Source organism: Pinus tabuliformis, chromosome 2_2, assembly GCF_031772625.1.
Source record: "Pinus tabuliformis cultivar Carrire ecotype Pingquan chromosome 2_2, CPIR1, whole genome shotgun sequence".
Taxonomy (NCBI): Eukaryota; Viridiplantae; Streptophyta; class Pinopsida; order Pinales; family Pinaceae; genus Pinus; species Pinus tabuliformis.
This window is the reverse complement of record NC_142300.1, coordinates 123,744,878-123,764,926: the sequence shown is the minus strand read 5'-3', so window position 1 is coordinate 123,764,926 and position 20,049 is coordinate 123,744,878. Positions and strand designations below refer to the sequence as shown.

The 20,049-nt window shown below is 39.3% G+C and overlaps 1 protein-coding gene across 3 annotated transcripts in view; it reads left to right on the top strand.

Annotated features, from left to right (window-relative positions):
* Positions 1-11,483: 11,483 nt before the first annotated feature.
* Positions 11,484-20,049, top strand: part of LOC149191650 (transcription factor E2FA-like) — a 244,080-nt gene continuing 235,514 nt past the window's right edge. For 2 of the 3 annotated variants that reach the window (XR_016254296.1, XM_089404385.1), the window contains exon 1: positions 11,484-12,542. Coding sequence is in view for 2 of the 3 variants with exons in the window: in XM_089404385.1 (XP_089260511.1) it covers positions 12,330-12,542 (213 nt within the window). In the remaining variant the exon portion in view is untranslated. The remainder of the gene's footprint in view (positions 12,543-20,049) is intronic. The other variant, XM_089404384.1, reaches the window with a different exon arrangement.

Here is a 20,049-nt window from a genome sequence, read left to right as displayed (position 1 = left end):
GTTCCAACTGTGGATCTTGGTACGTGCCTACAAAAGCACTAGTTGGTAAACCCAAGGGATTCAATAGTTTTGATCCTGAAAACTTCATGAAATTTCAAACAAGAGAATTTATTAATTGTTCTAACCTTTGGGGTTCAATGTGGAAGGACGTCAGAATTTGGTCCACCTATGTGTATATGGGTCATGGAACCATTATTATAATTTCTTTTGTTGCAACCACACATTTGAACACTACCTCGAGGTGACTACATGGCTCAAGTAAAAACCTCACAATAAATAAACCATGCCCACTTGTGAAAACCCCTTGCTCTTTGTAACGTCCTCAACCACCCAGTTGAGGTGCATTGTTTCTCAACTCCACCTCTTAATACCATAAATTACAAATTTCTCCAAACCTGGTTGATATTTCAATAATATAATCTATTTACCCTATTTATCTTAATTATGTAATATAGGGACCCATGGTACTTCATTTAATATATGTTATGCATGCTTGATGCATTTTATCATGCAATGCAACATATAATCAACCATAATGGCATAACTAAATATCTATAGACATACATAAATTTCAACATCGTGTAAACATATGAAACAACATAACATAAACACATAATAATAAACACTTATCATTTAAACGAAGCACCATCTAGCTACTAACCTCAAATGTTCCTCCTAGCCATAAACCACATTTCTCATAATATCTTAGCAATGGGTCATCTCCAAGCCAGGGCTATGACTCCACTAAGGAAAAAGGCTTTCTAAAGCCAACCAATGTCCACAACTGCACTAACAAGGTAACAGGCCGAGGTACCAAACTCTAACGATCTCTAACCAATGGCCTTTTGCCCCCCATCAACTTGCACAACCCAAGGTAGTGCACCCCCTTCTTTGCACTCACAATCCCTCAAATTGTGTTACTACCCTTGTAGGTCTTTAGCACATGCTAACCAAGGAATCCGTTATGAAACCATCGCACAAAATAGAAGAAGAGATAGATCAACAACTTCAGAATCAGTGGGAAACCTCCTTTACATTATACAAATGAGCAATTCTTCGATGATACAAATGAAAAAACCTCCTTTCTATATATAGGAATCTAAGGGTTCACAATATAATGAGAGTCGACCTAACAATAATAATTTAAGGGCACAACAATAACAATAGTGGGCTTCTATGAGGCACAATAATAACAATATGGGGACAACAAGGGCACAACAATAACAATAAGGGGCTACAATGACAATAATAATGGGGGAATCACTAGTATTATAGGGACCTAATAGAATCTTAAAGCCTTATGGCTTTAGGAGTTCCAATTGTTCTAGGAGTCTCTAGGTACCCTTTAGGCCTCGTACTAGGTTCCCATATTTCTCCCTCTATGGCTCTAGCTTGACCTAAGGAAACTTAAGGGGAATTGCACAACCAAACTCACCTAGGATCAACATGGCAACATAGTATCATGCATATCCAACTCTCCCGAAAGAAAGTCCTCTAGTCATAGTGGTAAATTTGATGCGAATGATGGGAATGAATGATTAGAATGATGGAAATTTTAGTTAACTTCTCCCTTTTATGTGCATGTGCCCATTTTGATGAGTGACACGACGAGAATCTCCTTTTTCCACTCTTGGATGAAAAATGTGCATTTTTTACTTTAGCCTCATTCTTTATTAGTGATTTAGCCTCCTAGGATTAAGCCCCATTCTCTCCATTTCCTACTTGTGGAGTCCTAGCCTCCCATCTATCTCATCTAACTTGGTCTACAAAAATGGTGTATTTTTATTAACATGAGTGTAGCAACATATTTACATAGTTAGGATCGCTTGAATTTAGCACGTAGGCTCACTGGCCTTAAATCACACAACCACTCTAGCCTCAAGACATATCTACATAGGCATGCTAGCTAAAAACACACATATACACATGGGCAAGGAGGCCCAACACATCCTCGCTTAGTAATCTAGTAAGATATGTACAAATAAATAAGGGTTCATGCCAAGGGTTTAGAATCTTCAACAATAGATCCAACTCTCTTGAGTATTTGTAAAGGAGAAACATAGGGATGATATTTGATCCACTTATGTGTGCAAAATCATTATTAATAAATGAATATGTTTATATATGAATTTATAATACATAACTTTCCATTTTCTTCAAGAAATCCATGCATTTTTTTAAATAAAAATGTTTTCATTCATCATATTTGAATGATGAAATTGATATGATATTCAATCATCCATTTTCTAAGTATATTTTTTCTCCTTTCACATATAATATGCTAGCCTTTAAATGCATGCAACATTTATATTGATTTAAGATTTTGATGATATAATGGATACTATATAAAACAACTTAGATGTCATTATTTCCATTAACATATGATATTCAAAAATGGAATTTGGATAACCATGTTAAATTTTATTTATATTTATTTTTATGTTTGAAATTTGTTAGTACGATGACACACTTAATGCATAATTGTAAGGTCACATTTATAACATTAATGTAGTATGCATCGTACATGTGTTTTACATTTTATTATACATTGAAATAGTATATGTTGATTGTTCAAATCTTAACAATTGACTTTTTGTTTGATTTAGTTACACCATAAATAAAAGAAGATGCCTTACCGTAACATTATCTCGATTAAGATGTCTGGCCTCCCTCTAGAAATGTGGACTAAGTCGACTATCATGGGTATTGCTAACCACATTGACAATTTTTATTTTTTTGGGAGGAAGGAAGTTGGGGATGCCTCAACAAGAGGATTGCCTAGGTACTTGTCGAGATGGATTATTCTGGGGGATTTCAAGACATAATTTAGTTGAATTAGGGTTCCTATTCTGTCAATCAAACCCTGGATTATTGGGCCATGCCCTTTCATTGTTTGGGTTGCCATAAGACTAGTCACCTTCTAGTTGAATACCCTGTTCGCTCTAGGGGGCATCGTAGATAGGTGTTTCATGATAACCTAGCCCAAAATGTAGTTGTGGGGGAAGCCTCAATGGATGTTTGGGGGGAGACTGTTATCACCCCAAGAAACTCTCCTAGGTTGTATATCAGAGATGCTCGGGAACATTACAAACTCAACAACATAGTTGGATAAATGGTGGATGAATGCAAGAAATGCTGCATATTCAAGCCAGATAACCACTTCTACTATGCTTAACCCCAGACATGGGTGAACACCCCCAGACTACAAGGCTTTAGACCACCAATTACTCACAGTTTAAGAAAATGTGATGATGGAGAATATTGATCACACCAGCAGATGCACAGGACCCTGCGATGGCCAGTTGCAACCAGTTAAAAGGTCTGTAAATCTATTTCCTAATGCATAGACAGGATGACAGCTCTCTGGCATTAAAACAACAGAAACCTGCATACAAATTCAATGAAACTAACTAGATTCTTACACAGAGGTGGGATGACAACCCCTCTAATGCTAAACATCAGCAACACATGAATAAATGCATAACAGGCACATCCTGGAACAAAGAAGAAGAAGTGGACAGTGAGAAATTAACAACAAAAGAAGCTTGCATTAGCTAAAAATGAAGACCAGACGCTACAGGTGTCACATTAGTTACAGTCTCCAGAAGTTGAACCTTACAACAAAATAACACTCTGTTTACAGTCTCCAGAAGTTGAGTCTGTTTACAAGATTGCTCTGCTAGGCTATGCGTGGAGGGGTCATAACTGACCACCAACCACATTTACAATTAGATATGGATCTCTGATACAGTCTGCTGATTTTAATGGACAAAATCGGCCTTTCTGCTGCTCGGTCGTCCTTCTCTGAGCAGATGGAATGAAAAATGAATGAAACCCATAACCATTCAATGCTTTTAACTGCTCGAGGCAGTCCTTTTTGTCCTCGGCCATGCTGCTTCTTGAATGAGGTAGCTGCGGATTTAATGTGCAGATTGATGGATTGCGGTCTCCTTCCTCCTTTGGGCGCACAGGACAGCCAAAACACGAAAATTGCATTGAAAACTGGCGGGAGGCGATGGAGGACACAGAGGCGTAGCAGGGATCAATAGCAGCCGTTGGATTAAACCAATGAGCGGCGGAGATTAGATTATGGAGGCCATTGGGAGGTGACGTGATTGGGGAAGCGCAGGCCATCGGATCTGGACGGCAGATCCGATGGTGATCGCAAGCGGAAGGTGCACGACAATTAACGGGCGGGGAGCCGTACCGGAAGGGCGGTAAGCGGTTTCCCCGCACCGCTTTTCGGGAGTAGGCGGTTTACGTACAAGGCAGCGCGATCCTGTTAAATAGCGCCGCGTGGCAGGTAGGTCCGGCGGGAAACCGCCTTCCCCGCGGGCTAACAGGCATGCAAGTTCACGGGGCGGGGCAGCGAAAAAGCGTCAGATCCCAAGGCGGAGGATTGGACGGACAGGATTTAATGCACGAGTTTAGGGTTTGATGTGACAGGTGAGGGCGACAGCGCGTTATGATTTTTATTATATGCGCGGTTATAATGGCTTAAGAGGTTAGTGCCGGGGATTAAACGAAGAATACGTTTAAACGAGGTTTAAACGGGTTATGAGGGTTTAATAGCATTATAAACAAAAAGTGCCTGGGAGGTTAGAGGAACATGGGTTTAGGCGGGCTTTTATAGTGTTAAAACAAAAAAATGCCTGGGAGCCGAAAAAAGGGCTTAAGCGGGGTTTATAAAGGAAAATGAAAATAACGAGGTTAAGGGAGAATACACGGAAAACGGAGGAATGGGGAGCTATAAGAGCACAAGCGGAGAGATAAGGGAACGGCAAGCTATGGTGTGAGGTCACATTATCAGGGTTTTATGGGGTTTATAGAAGACAAAAGAAATAATGGAGTTAAGAGAATAAGGAGAATGAAAGGAAAGGAGGAAATGGAGGTAGCGAGGAAAATAGGGAGAGACAATGATAACCATTATAAACCATCTCTGAGCCAGCAACCAAGGACCAAACTTATTCCTTCTCCTGGAAAAGCAGCAGCATGTAGCAGAGCTAACAGAAACCTCTCCTGATATGGTCTCAGATGACATGAATATAGGACAATTTCTGAAGGATGGAAGAATGGATGGGGAAGGAAATATAATTGTGTATGTGGAAATGCCAACTAAGATCGAGCCCTCTCCACCTTCAAAGGGGATGATTGGGGTCACAGGCATGAGGACATATATATTGTAGGGCAGTATGACCCATTGTGTGTCTAATAAAGGGGCATAAAAATATTCACTTGTGAAATCAAGGGAGGATTATGGGTCTCACACTAACCTATAATACTTTGCATCTCCAATTAAATTTGGGGCTTCTTCACCTAGGGCATATGATTCGGTATCGGTAGATAGGGAATTGGAAGCTATGGTGCACCTAGAATTATCAAGCATGGAGCCCTTGACTATTAAGAGGAAATTTTTTGAGAAGGAGGAAGCTTATGGGAGCTCTACGTCTAGAGAAAACATGATTCATAGAAAGAAGAATGTGATCAAGTTTAAAAAGGTTTTGAATGTCCTTGCGATTCCTATTAAAACTCTAGATGGGAGGGATGCCCCTTTGGATCTGTGCCTTTCAGACTTGGACATAAAACGAGGTATGGGAGGAGACAATGAGGGGAATCCTCAGGAATTTTGGGCTCTTAGAGTTATAAGCCCTGAGATGGATCAATCCATATGAAAATACTGTCTTTTAGCATTAGAGGCTCAGGATCAACCTCAAAACACATATCCCTTAGACACTTGATTACTTTTCATAAACTGGATATTTTCCTCTTACAAGAAACCATGATTTGTAGAGAGTTGACATGGGAGTATTTACAAGTATTTTTCCAGGTTGGTTTATGCGTGCTACCAATGCCTTTGGGCTATCTAGAGGTGTAGTTGTCGTGTGGAATCCGACTGTATCATCCTTTCATGCATATCAATGTGAAAGATATGGGAAGGAGGCAATTCCAGGAAAGGTGTCAGGAAGAGGTTTATTTGACTTGAGCTCTATTGTATATGTTGGGGATTTTATCTTCACACTGGACAATAATGATATGTGGTGAATTGGATCAAAGATTAACCCATGGGGCCCCCTTTTTGTTGATCTATTATCTCATAAAGACTTGGCAGATATCAAACCTGCTACAGTTAGTCCAACGTGGAATAACGGGAGGACGGGGGTGGAAGGGATATCTAAAAGACTAGATCATTTTCTTGTCCACGCGGATTTGATGAGGTGCATGGAGCAACTATAATCTTCATCTCTTGCCTCATCAATATCAGACCATTTTCCCATATTCTTAGTGTGGAAGGGTGATGTTAAGAAATGTTCACTTCCTTTCAAATTTAACCCTCTTTGGTTACAGGATGTGGAGTGCGTTGAGCTAATATGTACTACGTGGGTTAATGATAATTTTGGGGATGGTATTTTTGTAATGGAGTTGGTTTGCCTCAAACTTAAGACCCTTAAACAAGTTGTGAGAAAATGGGATTGGCATAAGACAATACTACATATGCAAGAACAACATGAATTAGAGGCAGAAGTGGGGCGTCTCTCTGACCCAATATACCCATATTACGTATCTGCGTATAACAAGGCATTACTATTCTCTCTAGAGGGAAAGTTGATGAAGAAACTAAAGGAGTAGGAAGAGGAGTGACGTATGAAGAGCAGAGTCCAATGGGTTGTAGAGGGAGATAAGGATACTCATTTTTTTCATAGGAGGGCATCGTCCAAGAGGCAACATAATTCTATTTGGAAAATCGAGGATGATTGAGGCACTTCCCATGTTACACAGGAAGCCATAGAAAGGGAGGCTATTTACTATTCCAGTTCATTATACAGGGCCAGGGTGGGTGATTTCACGGACAAGCAATTGGATATTATTAATCTATTCATACAATTTGTGGATGAGGAGGAGAGGGATATGATGGAGGCTCTTTCCGGTGTCTAGTTGGGAGGTTTTAGGTGTCCTTAGGGTGATGGGAAAGGATAAGAGTCATAGGATGGATGGGTGGCCCATGGAACTTTTCCTACATTTTAAGGACATAATGATGGGGGACTTAACTTCCATGCTTGATGAGTCCAGACAGGTGGGGGTGATCTTGGGATCGATCAATTCCATTTTCATCGCCCTCATTTCCAAGGTCACCAATATGAGGACATTCACAGATTATCGCCCCAGTTCACTCTGCAATATGGTTTATAAATTCATATCTAATATCATTGTTAATAATATTAAGTCGGTTTTGTCCAAGCATATCTCGATGGAGCAATTTGGTTTTTTAGAGAATAAACTGATTAACAATGTAGTTGTTCTTGCACAAGAGTGCACCCACTCGATCACGACTAGAAAGCGAGGTGGTTGCCTACTTAAGATTTACTTGTTCAAAGCTTATAATTGTGTGGATTGGGAGCTCCTTATATTGATTTTACATAAAATGGGTTTCGAGCTGAGGTCAATTAGATGGATAATGGCATGTATCACATCGAATCGCTCAGCGGTGATCATTAATGGTTGTCCATCCACATTTTTTAGGGCGTCTACAGGGTTGAGGTAGGCCTGTGCTTTGTCCCCTTTGTTATTCTTGATTATGATAAATGGTCTCAATAGAAGGATTAGAGAGGCCAAATTTAGGGGGAATATTGTTGGATATAATATGATGAGGCAAGTGACCTTGACACAGTTGATGTTTGTGGATGATATACCTTTGATGGGACAAGGGACTATTTTGGAACGACAAACCTTCTCCCAGATTTTGAGTGAATTCGAGGAGGCCTCTAGCCTGGTCATGCATCTTGGGAAATATGCTCTATATGTTGTAGAGGAGGGATTAACCAAGGTTAAGGATATTGTTGCTCTTTTTGGGGTGCCCATTCATACATTGCGTGGTGGATTTATATATTTAAGATTTTTTATAAAACCTAATAGGTACTCAACTAGTGACCAGAGATGGTTGGTAATGAAATTCGAAAAGAGGTTGGTGTCGTGGTCTAATAGATGGCTTAATTTGGGTGGTAGATTAGTGTTGGTGAAGGATGTTCTTTAGGGCATGGTGACATAGTGGATGCACATCATATGTCCCCCAATTGCGGTCATTCGAAGGATGGAGGCGATTAAGGCAGATTTTCTCTGGGGTGAGGTAGGGGAGAAGAGGAAGATACATCTCATAAAATTTGGGGATTTGTCTAAACATGTTTCTAAGGGTGGGTGGGATATATTATATTTGGAAATATTCAATCGAGCACTGCTGATAAAAAACCTATTGAGGGCCATCTCTACAAATGGTATATGGCATAGTATAATTAAGAGTAAATATCTGAACCAACATTCCTTGATCTCCTGGATCAAAGTTGGAGCACCTGTTAATAAGGAGGTGTCGCTGTGCTGGAAAAGCCTAAAAAAAGTAACCCCGTGGCTTGTGATTAATTTAAGGTGGACTGTGGGGAACACTGAGTTAGTGGAGATCATATTAGATGCCATCATGGGAATGCCTAGGTATATTCAGTTATATATTCCCTTGATAAACTTTCTTCATAGCAAGGATATTAGGTACATCAAGGATTCCATGGTGGATTGGACTCCTGTGGGCTTGCGTACACAATGGAAAGGGGCAAAGACCATTGGATATTTTGGGGACCTCGTGATTGAGTGGGATGGATATATCAACAGTCTACAAATAACAAGCAATTTTTGTACCGAGGAGGATAATTAGTTGACATGGAATGACCCTATGGTCAAGGGACAACTTATTGTCAAAGACATTTATACTTTTTTGACTCAGGGATAGGTTGAAAACCTCATTTTGGATGGTTTCAAGTGGTGTGGAAGTGGGATATTCCACTAAAATTGACATGTTTTGGGTGGCTAGTGGTCCACGACAAGATCTTTACATTGACTAATATGCTAAAGTGAGGTTATGTGGGGCTTAAGAGATGTGCATTATGTAGGGAATCTCTGGAGGATATGTGTCATCTTTTTCTTTGATGTCCCTTTGCTTATGCAGTGTGGGAGGATGTACTTATGTACTTATGGATTTTCTCTGGGTGGGAGGGAACCACGGTGGAATGTTGCTTGTTGGTATGCTTTAGGGAGCAGAAGGAATATATGGCTATCCCTCTCTACATTTTTTGGGGCATATGGAGGGCTAGAAACACCTTGATATTTGAGCAAAGGGATCCTGATGTGAGGGAGACTTGTATCAGGATCACCTCATTTTTCCTAGAGAAAGGTCTTGTGACCATTGCACAAAACATCAGGCACATCACATTGCGATAAGTGTGGAATAATTTCCTGGTGGGTTTCTTTGATGGGGCTACATCAACAGAGATATGTGGAAGTGGGATGCTGATCTATTTGAGCCCCGATGAATACTATTGTTTCAAATGACGCAATGTTCAAGGAACAAATACTAGGGCAAAGTTGTTGGCACTATGGGGCATCCTCTATTGCGCCACTTGGATGGGGATTGAAGAGATTGATATTTTTGGCAATTCTAAGGTCAACATTAACTGGGCTAATCAACGAGTGACTTTACATACTCATAACCTGTATCACTGGTTGATTAGAACAGGGCCTTTCATGTCCACTTTCTAAAGGGTCTCGCTCTCACACATTTACAGGAAACAAGATGCATAGGTAGACAAACTATCGAAAGAAGGGTGTTGTGCATCTATGTATCACATACACTTCTAGGGTTTTGTATTTGGGACACTTGTCGGGGATGGTCGCATAGATATATAAGGGGTTCCCCTATTTTTTTATTTGCTTTGCCATTTTCAGCTTTTGGAAGGATCTATGGTGGCTTGGTCATGGAAAAAATTGATGTATATGATGGTGTCCAATATTCAAGGCACATCAATTATGTTTGTATCATGTTTTCGTCAGGATGGTAGGATTGATATGAGGAGATCTACTGATTTGTTGTACAAGTTTGCTGATTTTTTCCATGGGATGCATACTTGGTGGCTTGGGCATGTTTAAACTGTTGCTTTTGATGGTGACCTGCCGCAAGTGAGGCTCATCAACTATGTTTCTACCATCTTGGCCGTATTTCCAGGTTTTTACAGTTTTCAACTAGAACATGGTTTATTTATATTTTTTGTTGATCTTTATACAATGTATTTTTGCTGGTACATTTACTAAGTTTAGGGAAATACATATATTAGAAGTCAAGATTTGATTTAGAGAATATGGTCCTCCCACCTGGGGTTTTTCTAACAAAATCCTGTTAAGAGATGTTTGACTTGCAATTCAAACTATGTAACTACTTTTTCTAATACAAGTATGTCATTTTTTTTATAAAGAAAACAAAAGAAGAAAGGTTGATATAAGCATAATTAGATTATACGTAATCGAGGGGGTTCAATTATTTCATTATTGCTAATGTCGTTGGGAACTTGACTAGTTTTGTATTATGGAGGCGTTCGATTCGAATCCTCTCAAGTGAGGTGCAATAGTTTACATTGACAAATTTAGAAGAAATGTGATTTATGAATGTGGAGAATCTCCCTTGGATTTCTCCATAAAATTTTCCTTGGAAAAAATACTCTAAATCTAATGAATTCACATAGCTCCACAAATAAAAAAAATAGAAACTAAACTACATACAACACTTGCATTTCATGTTAAAGAACAATTAAAATTATATTAAGTAGGTTAAAGTTTCCTCAAACACACATAAAACCACATATACAATGACATCAATTGGGTGTAACTCGAGTGGTTGCGGGGGAAAGTTCTTACCCTCTTTGCTCAGGTTTAAATCCCACTTTATAATATGTTTATTGTCAAGAAGTCAATTTGTTGATCAACTCTATATAATTTATTCATGAGTTGTTGACTTAAACTTGTGCCTAATTATTGATGAAATTCGTGAATTGTTGACTTCATATTAACGTGAAATCTTTTACATAGTTCACATCACACAATTTCAGACAATATTGACTTTATCTTGTACATCAAAAAATTTAAGCTTTACCCTTATTACTATCCTTAACATAAAGAAAAATGCTGAAATAATTTCGTTAAAACATATTATCTAGAAAAAATTATATATATTATAAGATTTTTTTTTTTTTTTAATCAAATTACATAATTTATACAAATACATAAAAATATAATTCACCCAAGAAAACATTATAATTCACTAAAGAAAACATCTTCCTGCCTTATATTCAAAATTAGATTTATAAATCCGCTCGAGTTTCTTATATGATTATAAGAAATTGAAAATTTAGAAGTTATATCAAATTTAAAGGGTTAGAAACGTTACAATTAGCCTAGTCCCTTGACCCTCATGTGAAGAAGAATACTAATACTAATTATAATAAAATAAACCCAACTCCTTTGAGCCTCATGTGAAAATAATTATTATAATTTAGAAAATCAGGTAAGGGTGGGGTACATGTAGAGGAGCCATGAAAACAAAAAGGACATTTGTGTGAAATTAAGAAAATAACAAATAAAAGGATGTGTGGAGCGACGGTATATGTCTGCGCGTAAGGAGGGGAGGGGAGGAGAGGGGAGGTATTATCCCAGCCAAGGCAGCCTTGGCGCGCGTAAGGAGGGGAGGGGAGGTGAGGTATTATCCCAGCCAAGGCAGCCTTGGCGCGCATACACAAGTGAAGGCGTGAGAGAAGGTAAAAGAAAAGGCGCGACGATACATTCGAACACATGAAACAAAACACCAAAACACCTACCCAAGAATAACTTGATCCTTCCTCTTAAATTCCTCGATAATAAAAAACCTTATTCTCGCTCGCTCGCTCCCTCCCTCCCTCTCTCTCTTGTTCCCTCCATATTTATCCATCCGAACTCAATTCCTTCATCTCCCTCCATTTTTTTTCTTCTTCTTTTAATGATTCGCAATCTACCGTCTCATCTGCTCGTCCTCATCGGATCCCATCTCCTCCCTGCAACGCCACGCCCTCTTTTCTCAACACTTGCTGTCTCGCCTACTGTTACAATTCAATCCAATCCCTTTTCAATATCCACTCCACGAATTGTTGTGGCTTACGGTCTCTTCTGCATTTGTTATGCCCTTTCCCTTTCCTGTCCCTCCCCGAGGTGAGGCCAAATATGACCAACGGCGCTAGCAGCTCCAGGTACCCTTGCAGATCCACTTTTTACCTCGTTCTGGTCCAGTAAAATCCAGCGGATTTGCCTCCAATTCTATCCAAGTGAGGTTTCATATTTTTGGCCCTTTCGGCTTTGGGCGGGCGGGAAGCCAAAGTTGGCGGCGTTGCAGAGATGGTAATCCCCATTAATACACATAAAAGACAGAGCTAAAAATTTGGCTAGTTGTTATTTTCCTTTCAGTTAGAATAACAAGAGAATAATAATTAGAAATGTCTGGGGGAAGAGTTGGGAATCGATTCCAGCAGCCAGCAGGGCCATTGATCCAACCCCTGAAACGGCACGGTGTCTTCACATCCAACAAGCCTGCGTTTGCCGCTTCTGAAGATTATCATCACTTTGTTGTGACGGACAAAACTTCAGCGAGTTGTGGCAATGATGATGATAAGGACAATGGCGAGATGCTGCTACTCACCAGATTTCCAGTAAGCTCCCAATTACCTCACCCAGTCCCTTCACGAATCTTCTTTATCAGGGTTTCTTCCAAATGCGCAAATGTCAAATATATGTATAAGTTTCAATTGCTTTGCTTGTCATGTTCAAGCGAAATGTTATTCGGTAAGTTCCACGACAAGTTCAATCGTTAAAATAAGTTACAGTGATTGCTTAAATCCCAAGAACTGGTTTTGTTAAGGCAGATTTGTGTAACTGTGGAGTGCTAATAGTGCTTATGTTAAGTTTGATACTTTTTAAAAACTTTATGAATTTCATAGCTGGTTATCTACAAACAAATTTTGAAGTGTCAGAAGTATTGGAACAATTGTGATATGAGTTTGTTAGAAGCGGAGGATTGTTTATTATCTACGAGGAGGTGGCTATAGAGTTAGCTTAGCTTGTAGTTTTAAGTAGGGTGGTTAATCTGTTAAGGACAAGAAATTTTATGCAGATTAGGATCCTTTCATCTCATGAAATGAGCATTATTGAATTTTCAGATGATGCTTCATTAAGATTTGCTGACAAGTCTTTCGAGGGGAATTTTGCTTTCCTTGAGAGTTTGTTAAATGATAGTTTTTCTAGGGGAATTCTGCTTTCCTTGAAAGTTTGGTAAAAGATAGTTGTTTAAGACCTTTCAACTCCTCTAATTATTAATTACTGTGACAGAACAGTATATGATGGAAATGAAAAGTAATCTCCAGGTAACTTTCAGAAATATGAGGCATAATGCCATTATAATTTTATATATATATATATATATTTTTTTTTTTTTTGGGTTCGAAGTATTAATGAAGGCAAACTTTGCAGAATTCCCTTTATTTCCCAGAATATTTGGATGGAGGATGTTGTCAAGTTGCAACTGCAAGAAAAGCTAGTAACCTCAGGGATTTAATGTGATTGGAACTTGCGACCTTTCCCTTAGCAACATGCTTTTAGTGGATGGTCATGTTACCCTCTTTAATGGCATGGGCATTTTGAGTATCTGTTTTTAGCAATTTTGTAGTGTGATGCAGTTGGGAAGAAGTAATTGGAGTTTCAGTAGTGCATTGTAAAGGACTTTACAGGTTCCACAAACCCCTCCTCCCCCACCCCTGGCTAAGAAAAGAAACTAGCAGCAGGTACCTGGTCAGTTGATATATCGGACCAAGAGGGTTAATTCTGACTTCTCATTCAAAATTGTACATGTCACCAGTTACACATCCTCAAAGATACAGTGAAGCTATTGACTTCTGGTGAAATGTTTATGGAATTGACATGACTGCAATGCTACCATTGGCAGAGCAGTGTGCCTATGAAGAGTCTCTCATTGAAACAATTGCAGTAGAAAATGTCTTGATGTGGGCAATTGTTAGGAGGCAAATTGATTGTAGTACTGTCACAATATGATATCTCAAACCAATTACTACAAATTTCAGTGTGTTGCATGGTTTTGCATTAATTGTTTGATGTTTCATTTGGGGAGTGCAATGACATCTATTGGACCAGGAGGGTTAATTCTGACTTCTCATTCAACATTGTACATGTCACCAGTTACACATCCTGAAAGATACAATGAAGGTATTGGCTTCTTGTGAAATGTTTATGGAATTGACATAACTGCAATGTTACCATTGGCAAAGCAGTGTGCCTTTGAAGAGTCTTGCATTGAAACAATTACAATAGAAAATGTCTTGATGTGGGCAATTGTTAGCAGGCAAATTGTTTGTAGCACTGTCACAACATGAAAGCCCGAACTAATTACTACAAATTTCAGGGTGTTGCATGGTTTTGCATTATGGTTTGATGTTTCATTTCGAGAGAATGCAATGACATCTAGTAATACCTAGTTAGATGCATCAATAGATAGCTCTTTATCTAGAGATATTTGTGAAAGGGGTGTACATGAAAGGAAAAAATATTCCAAGTCACTTGGTACACTTTTATTGTCAGTTGCTCTTGAAGAAGTACCAATCCATTGGACCCAAACATTGCTATATATCTATGATCCTATAATTGAAGGTTCTATTACAATGTCACAAAGTAAGGAGAACCTATGGTTTTTCAATATATAATATTCCTTTGGGAGCCAATGCATTGTGAAGGAATCTATCATGTGGTGATGTTTTGAGCTTCTTTACAGTCTCCTAAGCATTATTCCAACCCCAAGCATAGGAACCACATTTAATCCCAAATTCCTTGACAATAGGTGAGATCAATGTAAGGATCACACTCTACCTTATTGTCCTTGATCATCCATCTTAACCTTAGAGAGTTATATGGTAGAATACATGCATCCACCAACTTGGGCGAGATCCACCTACTGCAAGGGGTGGGGATCACACTCTATCCCAAGTCCCTCAACCCATTGGCTAGATGGGAGAGGTTATCCCACATAGTGGGTAGGACGCTAATTGGGGCATACTCTGACTAGGGGAGATCCCAGGTTTCAACATCCTATCAGTTAGAGGTCTCTCATCCCCAAGAGTCCTATAGCTCCATTCCACACCCTAGGAGCTCAACCAGGGGGAAGGAGCGTTGCTTAGTGTTCTTGATCAACTCAAACCCTTATTCAAAAGGGTCATCTCGACCAATGCAAGCTACTCTCTGAAGACCAAGAATTTCCCTTTAGACAAAGCCTTCGTGAGGATATCAACTATTTGCTCATTTGTCGAAATGTGGAGTCCCATGACTCCTCTCTGCACCATTTCTCAGATGTAATGATATCTAATCTCTATATGCTTAGACTTGTTGTGGAACACATGATTCTCTAACAAACGAATCCCACTCGTGTTGTTGCAATAGATGATTGTCATGCCTAGAACTTACTCAAACAGCTCTCCAAAGAGCTTCCTCAATCGAACTGCTTCACACCTTTCTAGGTTGGCTGCAATATACTTGGTCTCAACAATGCAAAGGGCTACGAATTTTTGCTACTTGCCCATCCGTGATATCATGGCAGATCCTAGACTAAAACAACATCTGAATGTAATCTTCCTGTTGATAACATTGTCAGCCCAATTTGCATTTGTATATCCATGTAGTCTAACATCGCCAACGGCATATCTCAATCCAAGGTTAATAGTCCCATGTAGATATCTCAATACATGCTTAGCAGCGACCTAATGTACATGGTGAGGCTCGGTCATAAATTGGCTTAAAGTGTTGATTGCAAAACATATATCATGGCAAGTGTTCACAAGGAACATCAAAGCACCAACCAGTTGTCTATACTCAAAAGGGTTTGCGGGTCTGGTATGACAACCTCTCCACTTAGTCTTTTGAAATTGATCTCCATAGGTGTAGGCAAGGACTTGCACTCAAACATGCCAAATCTCTCTAGAAGTTTCACAACATATTTTCCTTGTGAAAGGAAAATCTCGCCTGACTTTTGACATACTTCTGGTCCTAAGAAATAATGCATCAAACTAAGGTCTTTCATCTCGAATTCGGAAGCCAACTTGCTCTTACATTCTAGAATGAGAGGGTCTGCACCTGTCATGAATAAGTCATTGACATATAATACCAAAATGAGAGGCATACCTTGGATTGTTTTGAAGTGCAAGTTTGGATCAACATTGCTACTTTTGAATCCCAACTTTATAAAGTAACTGCCGATATGAGTATACCAAGCATAGGGAGCTTGCTTCAATCCATAGAGAGCTTTCTTCAATCGACATACATGGGTCTTCCTGTCATAAACTTCAAATCTTGGGGTTTGTTCTACGCACACTTCTTGCAACAAACCATGCGAGAACATGATCTTCACATCCATTTGATGAATAGTCCATCCCTGATTGGTAGCAAGGGCAACTATCGAACAAATGGTTGCATATCGGGGGCATAGGAGCAAATATACCATCTTAGTCTTCTCCCTTTTTTTGGGGGAACCCACTGGCTATGAACCTCACCTTGTATTTTACAATGAGCCCCATGCTTGATCTTGTAGAGCCATTTGGAGGTCACCACTGATCTATTCTTCGGTCTTGGTACAACATCGCAAATGCCATTTTTCATAATAGATTGATATTATTTGGCCATAACATCCTTCCAGACTTGTTCCTCCACGACTTCTTCAAAGATATGAGGTTCAACTTGAATCATGTTGCTCATAGCAACAACATATGTTTGTTACTTGCATGGCTTTTGACTTTCCTTGAAAGTTCCACGAGCAACCACATGTTTCTCAACATCTTGTAGTGTTTCCTTGAGCCAAAGTGGTCTTTTCCCAATGTTCCACCAAGGTTCCGGGACGAGGGGGCGAGGGAGCGAGGGGGCGCGGGAGCGGCCTATGCAAAAGCTCCCTACCATTTTTTAGGAAACGTGGGGGAGCCTCAGGGTCTTAAAAATTTATAAATATAAAATATAATTTATTAATTGAGTCCACTATGACAATTTGGTTTGAATTGAAAAGTTGCAAAGCATGATCATTGATATGAATATCATTTGACATTATCCAAATTTATAATATCATCTAAAATAATAAATTTAAAATTCTAATTCAGCTTGGTCAAATTCTAATTTAGATTTTGGTCAGATAGAGGGAGAGCTTCAGCTTGGTAAGGTAGCCACTGAATTTTGTGAAAAGGTAAATGAACAGATCAGGAACACTGCATTGGCAGTAGAAGGGGCAACTACAATGGGTTGTCCAGCTGTATTGGATCCAACAGCTAGAAAGTTTGTTATATTATATATAATATAGACAATACACCATATGCTGAAAGAAGAGTTTTAGTTCCAGGAGAGATGAGAAGATCACATGAAAGAGTTTCTGACAGTTTATTATCAAATGACATTGACTGCAGGATGACCATCTGCGAACCAACTTGGGTGACCAACGATGGCATGGATAATTTGTCTACCTTATTAGAGCAATGCCATGCAGTTCAAACTTCAAACTAGCAGTGTATTTCAGGGGTGAAAATAATTTTCAGACCTGAGAATTCAAGCTGAGCAACTGAGGTCTGTGTAAATTTTGTAACTGTATAAATTCATATATAACGACAGTTCCTGAGATTTCTTGCTGCCCATAGTATTTTGTCATGCTTGCAGTAAACGCATGTTAGTCTATAGTCCACCCAATTATTTCCCACATGACATAGGTGCTGCTTCCATAGTTTGTATGTCAAATGTCATGCAAATTAAAAACACAAACTGAATGTCTCATATTCTTTGCCTGTCACTCCAGTTATCTCCCCACTGTAATCCAGCCATTACTTGAGAAAAAAAGGAGAAGTTTTAAAAGGGAAAATTCATGTACATGCTATATGGTCCAACAAATTTCCATGATACTGACCCTCTAAAATAGCGCTCTTTGAAACCAAAAGACAACACAAGACGTTATCCCCATACAGAACATGAGTAGCTTTGTACCACTTTAGGTCTATTAAATCATAAACTATAAGCAAGGCCATTTTTTTGGGAGCGTGGGGAAACGTCCCCTCAGGGAAGGGAAACGTTTCCCTGGCACGTCCCCTTGAGTTTCCTCCATTTTGGGAGCGTGGGGAAACGTCCCCTACTCGTCCCCAAGTCCCCGGAGCGCGGGGGAGCGAGGAAACTAGACCCCTAAGGGGGGGGGGGCGAGTCCCCATGGAACACTGTCTTTTCCTCATAAGGGGATTGCATTGAGGAGGATCCAAAGGGTCCATAGGATCCATGGGATCATCAACAATGTACTTCTCGGATTCAGGCACAGAAGGACCTTCTAGAATATCCATATCATCACTCTTGTCTTCAGGTGGAGGATGCAGAGGGAGGTCCTTTGCTTTTCTAAGGGCAACATCTTCAACGAATGCTACATCCTTGCTAATTTCAACCTTCCTTTGACCAAAAATATATATTCTAAATGCTTTAAAATCTTCACTATATCCAACAAATGTACCTTTCTTGTAGCTTCTAGCTTGTTTCTTTTGTCCTTCGACACATGGAAGTATACAAGGTAGCCAAAAGTCTAGAGATGACCAATATTGAGCTTGACACCTATGAATACTTCCCCGAGAGTCTTGTTGTCCAAAGCTTGATGAGGCAACTTGTTTTGAACTTATACGATTGTGTTTGTTGCTTCAGCCCAAAGGAACTTTGACAGCTTTTGATCATGGAGCATGGCTTAGGCAACTTTTGCAATGGACTTGTTCTTTCTTTTAAGCACTCCATTTTGCTTGGGAGTGTAGGGCACAATGGTCTCCTTCTTAATTCCTTCTTGCAAAAGTCTATAAATTCATTTGAGATGTATTCCCCCACCATTGTCAGAGTTGAGGATCTTTATTTTCTTCCTTGTATGATTTTCAACCAAAGCCTTGAACTCCTTGAATATTTTGAATGCCTCATACTTGTGCTTCAAATAGTATATCCGTGTCTTCCTTGAGGAATCGTCGATGAAGGTGATGTAATAAAGATGATCCCCAAGAGAATGTGCGAGCATTTGACCACATATATCAAAATGAATGAGATGAAGAATTTCTTTTGTCCTGTTTTCTCTAGAGGGGAATGATCCCCATGTCTTCTTTACACTTGCACACTCGGGGCATACTTTGTCATGATGCTTGAACATCGGGGATCTTGGAGACCAACTTCTTCAATTTTGGAAGAGCATCATAATGTAGGTGAGCCAACCTTTGGTGCCACAACTTTCTTCGAAGATTTGTATTATGGACCATAGCTAGAAGAGGTCTTCCAGTGACTCTATAGAGTCCTTCAAACCTAGATCCCAATGTGAAGTTATTTCTCATGTAGGATTCAACAGGCCAACTAAGTACTTTTCCTTTAATGAATGCAAACCTCATTCCATTATCCTCCACAACAAATATCGAAACCAAATTCTTCTTTAATCTCGACACATATAATATGTCATGAAGCAAGACATGTTCCTCGAAGTTCAAATGAAATTTGACAGAACCAAATCCCTTTATGGGATGAGTGGTATTATTACTAAGAATAATGTTCAAATCGGTCTCCTTCTCTACCAAATTAGGGAGAACCTCCTTATATTTGGAGAAGTGATGAGAGGCCCCATTATCAACTAACCAACTATCCCAAGAATCTAGAGGAGGTGAAGTAATGAAGGTTTCCCAAATGGGGGGGAGGCTTCTAAGAGTTACAATCACCAATTCCCTGTCAAGTGTGGTTTCCCCAGTTCTTTGCAATTGATCTCTAAGACGCGATATCCTCATAATGTATTATTGTACAAATTCTCTTTTGTTTATCTTCGTGTCTTTGAGTTGATCTTTCAAAGAGATTATTTCATTCAAATTGTTGACTTCATACATGCTAGCTATCTTATCATACATATCCTTAGACCTTCTCAAATTTCCAACATACGCAAGTAGATTATCTTGTAAACCATCAACTATAATTTGCTTTGATTTTAACTCACCTTTCTTATGTTTTTTTTTGATAGCAACGGACGCATTCTCCAAAGGCTCAAGTACTCTTCCTTGAATGAAGTCCAAAACATTATTATTGTTGTCAACTGTAATTTCCAACCCGAATTTCCATGCAACAAAATTAGATGAGTCACCCAAC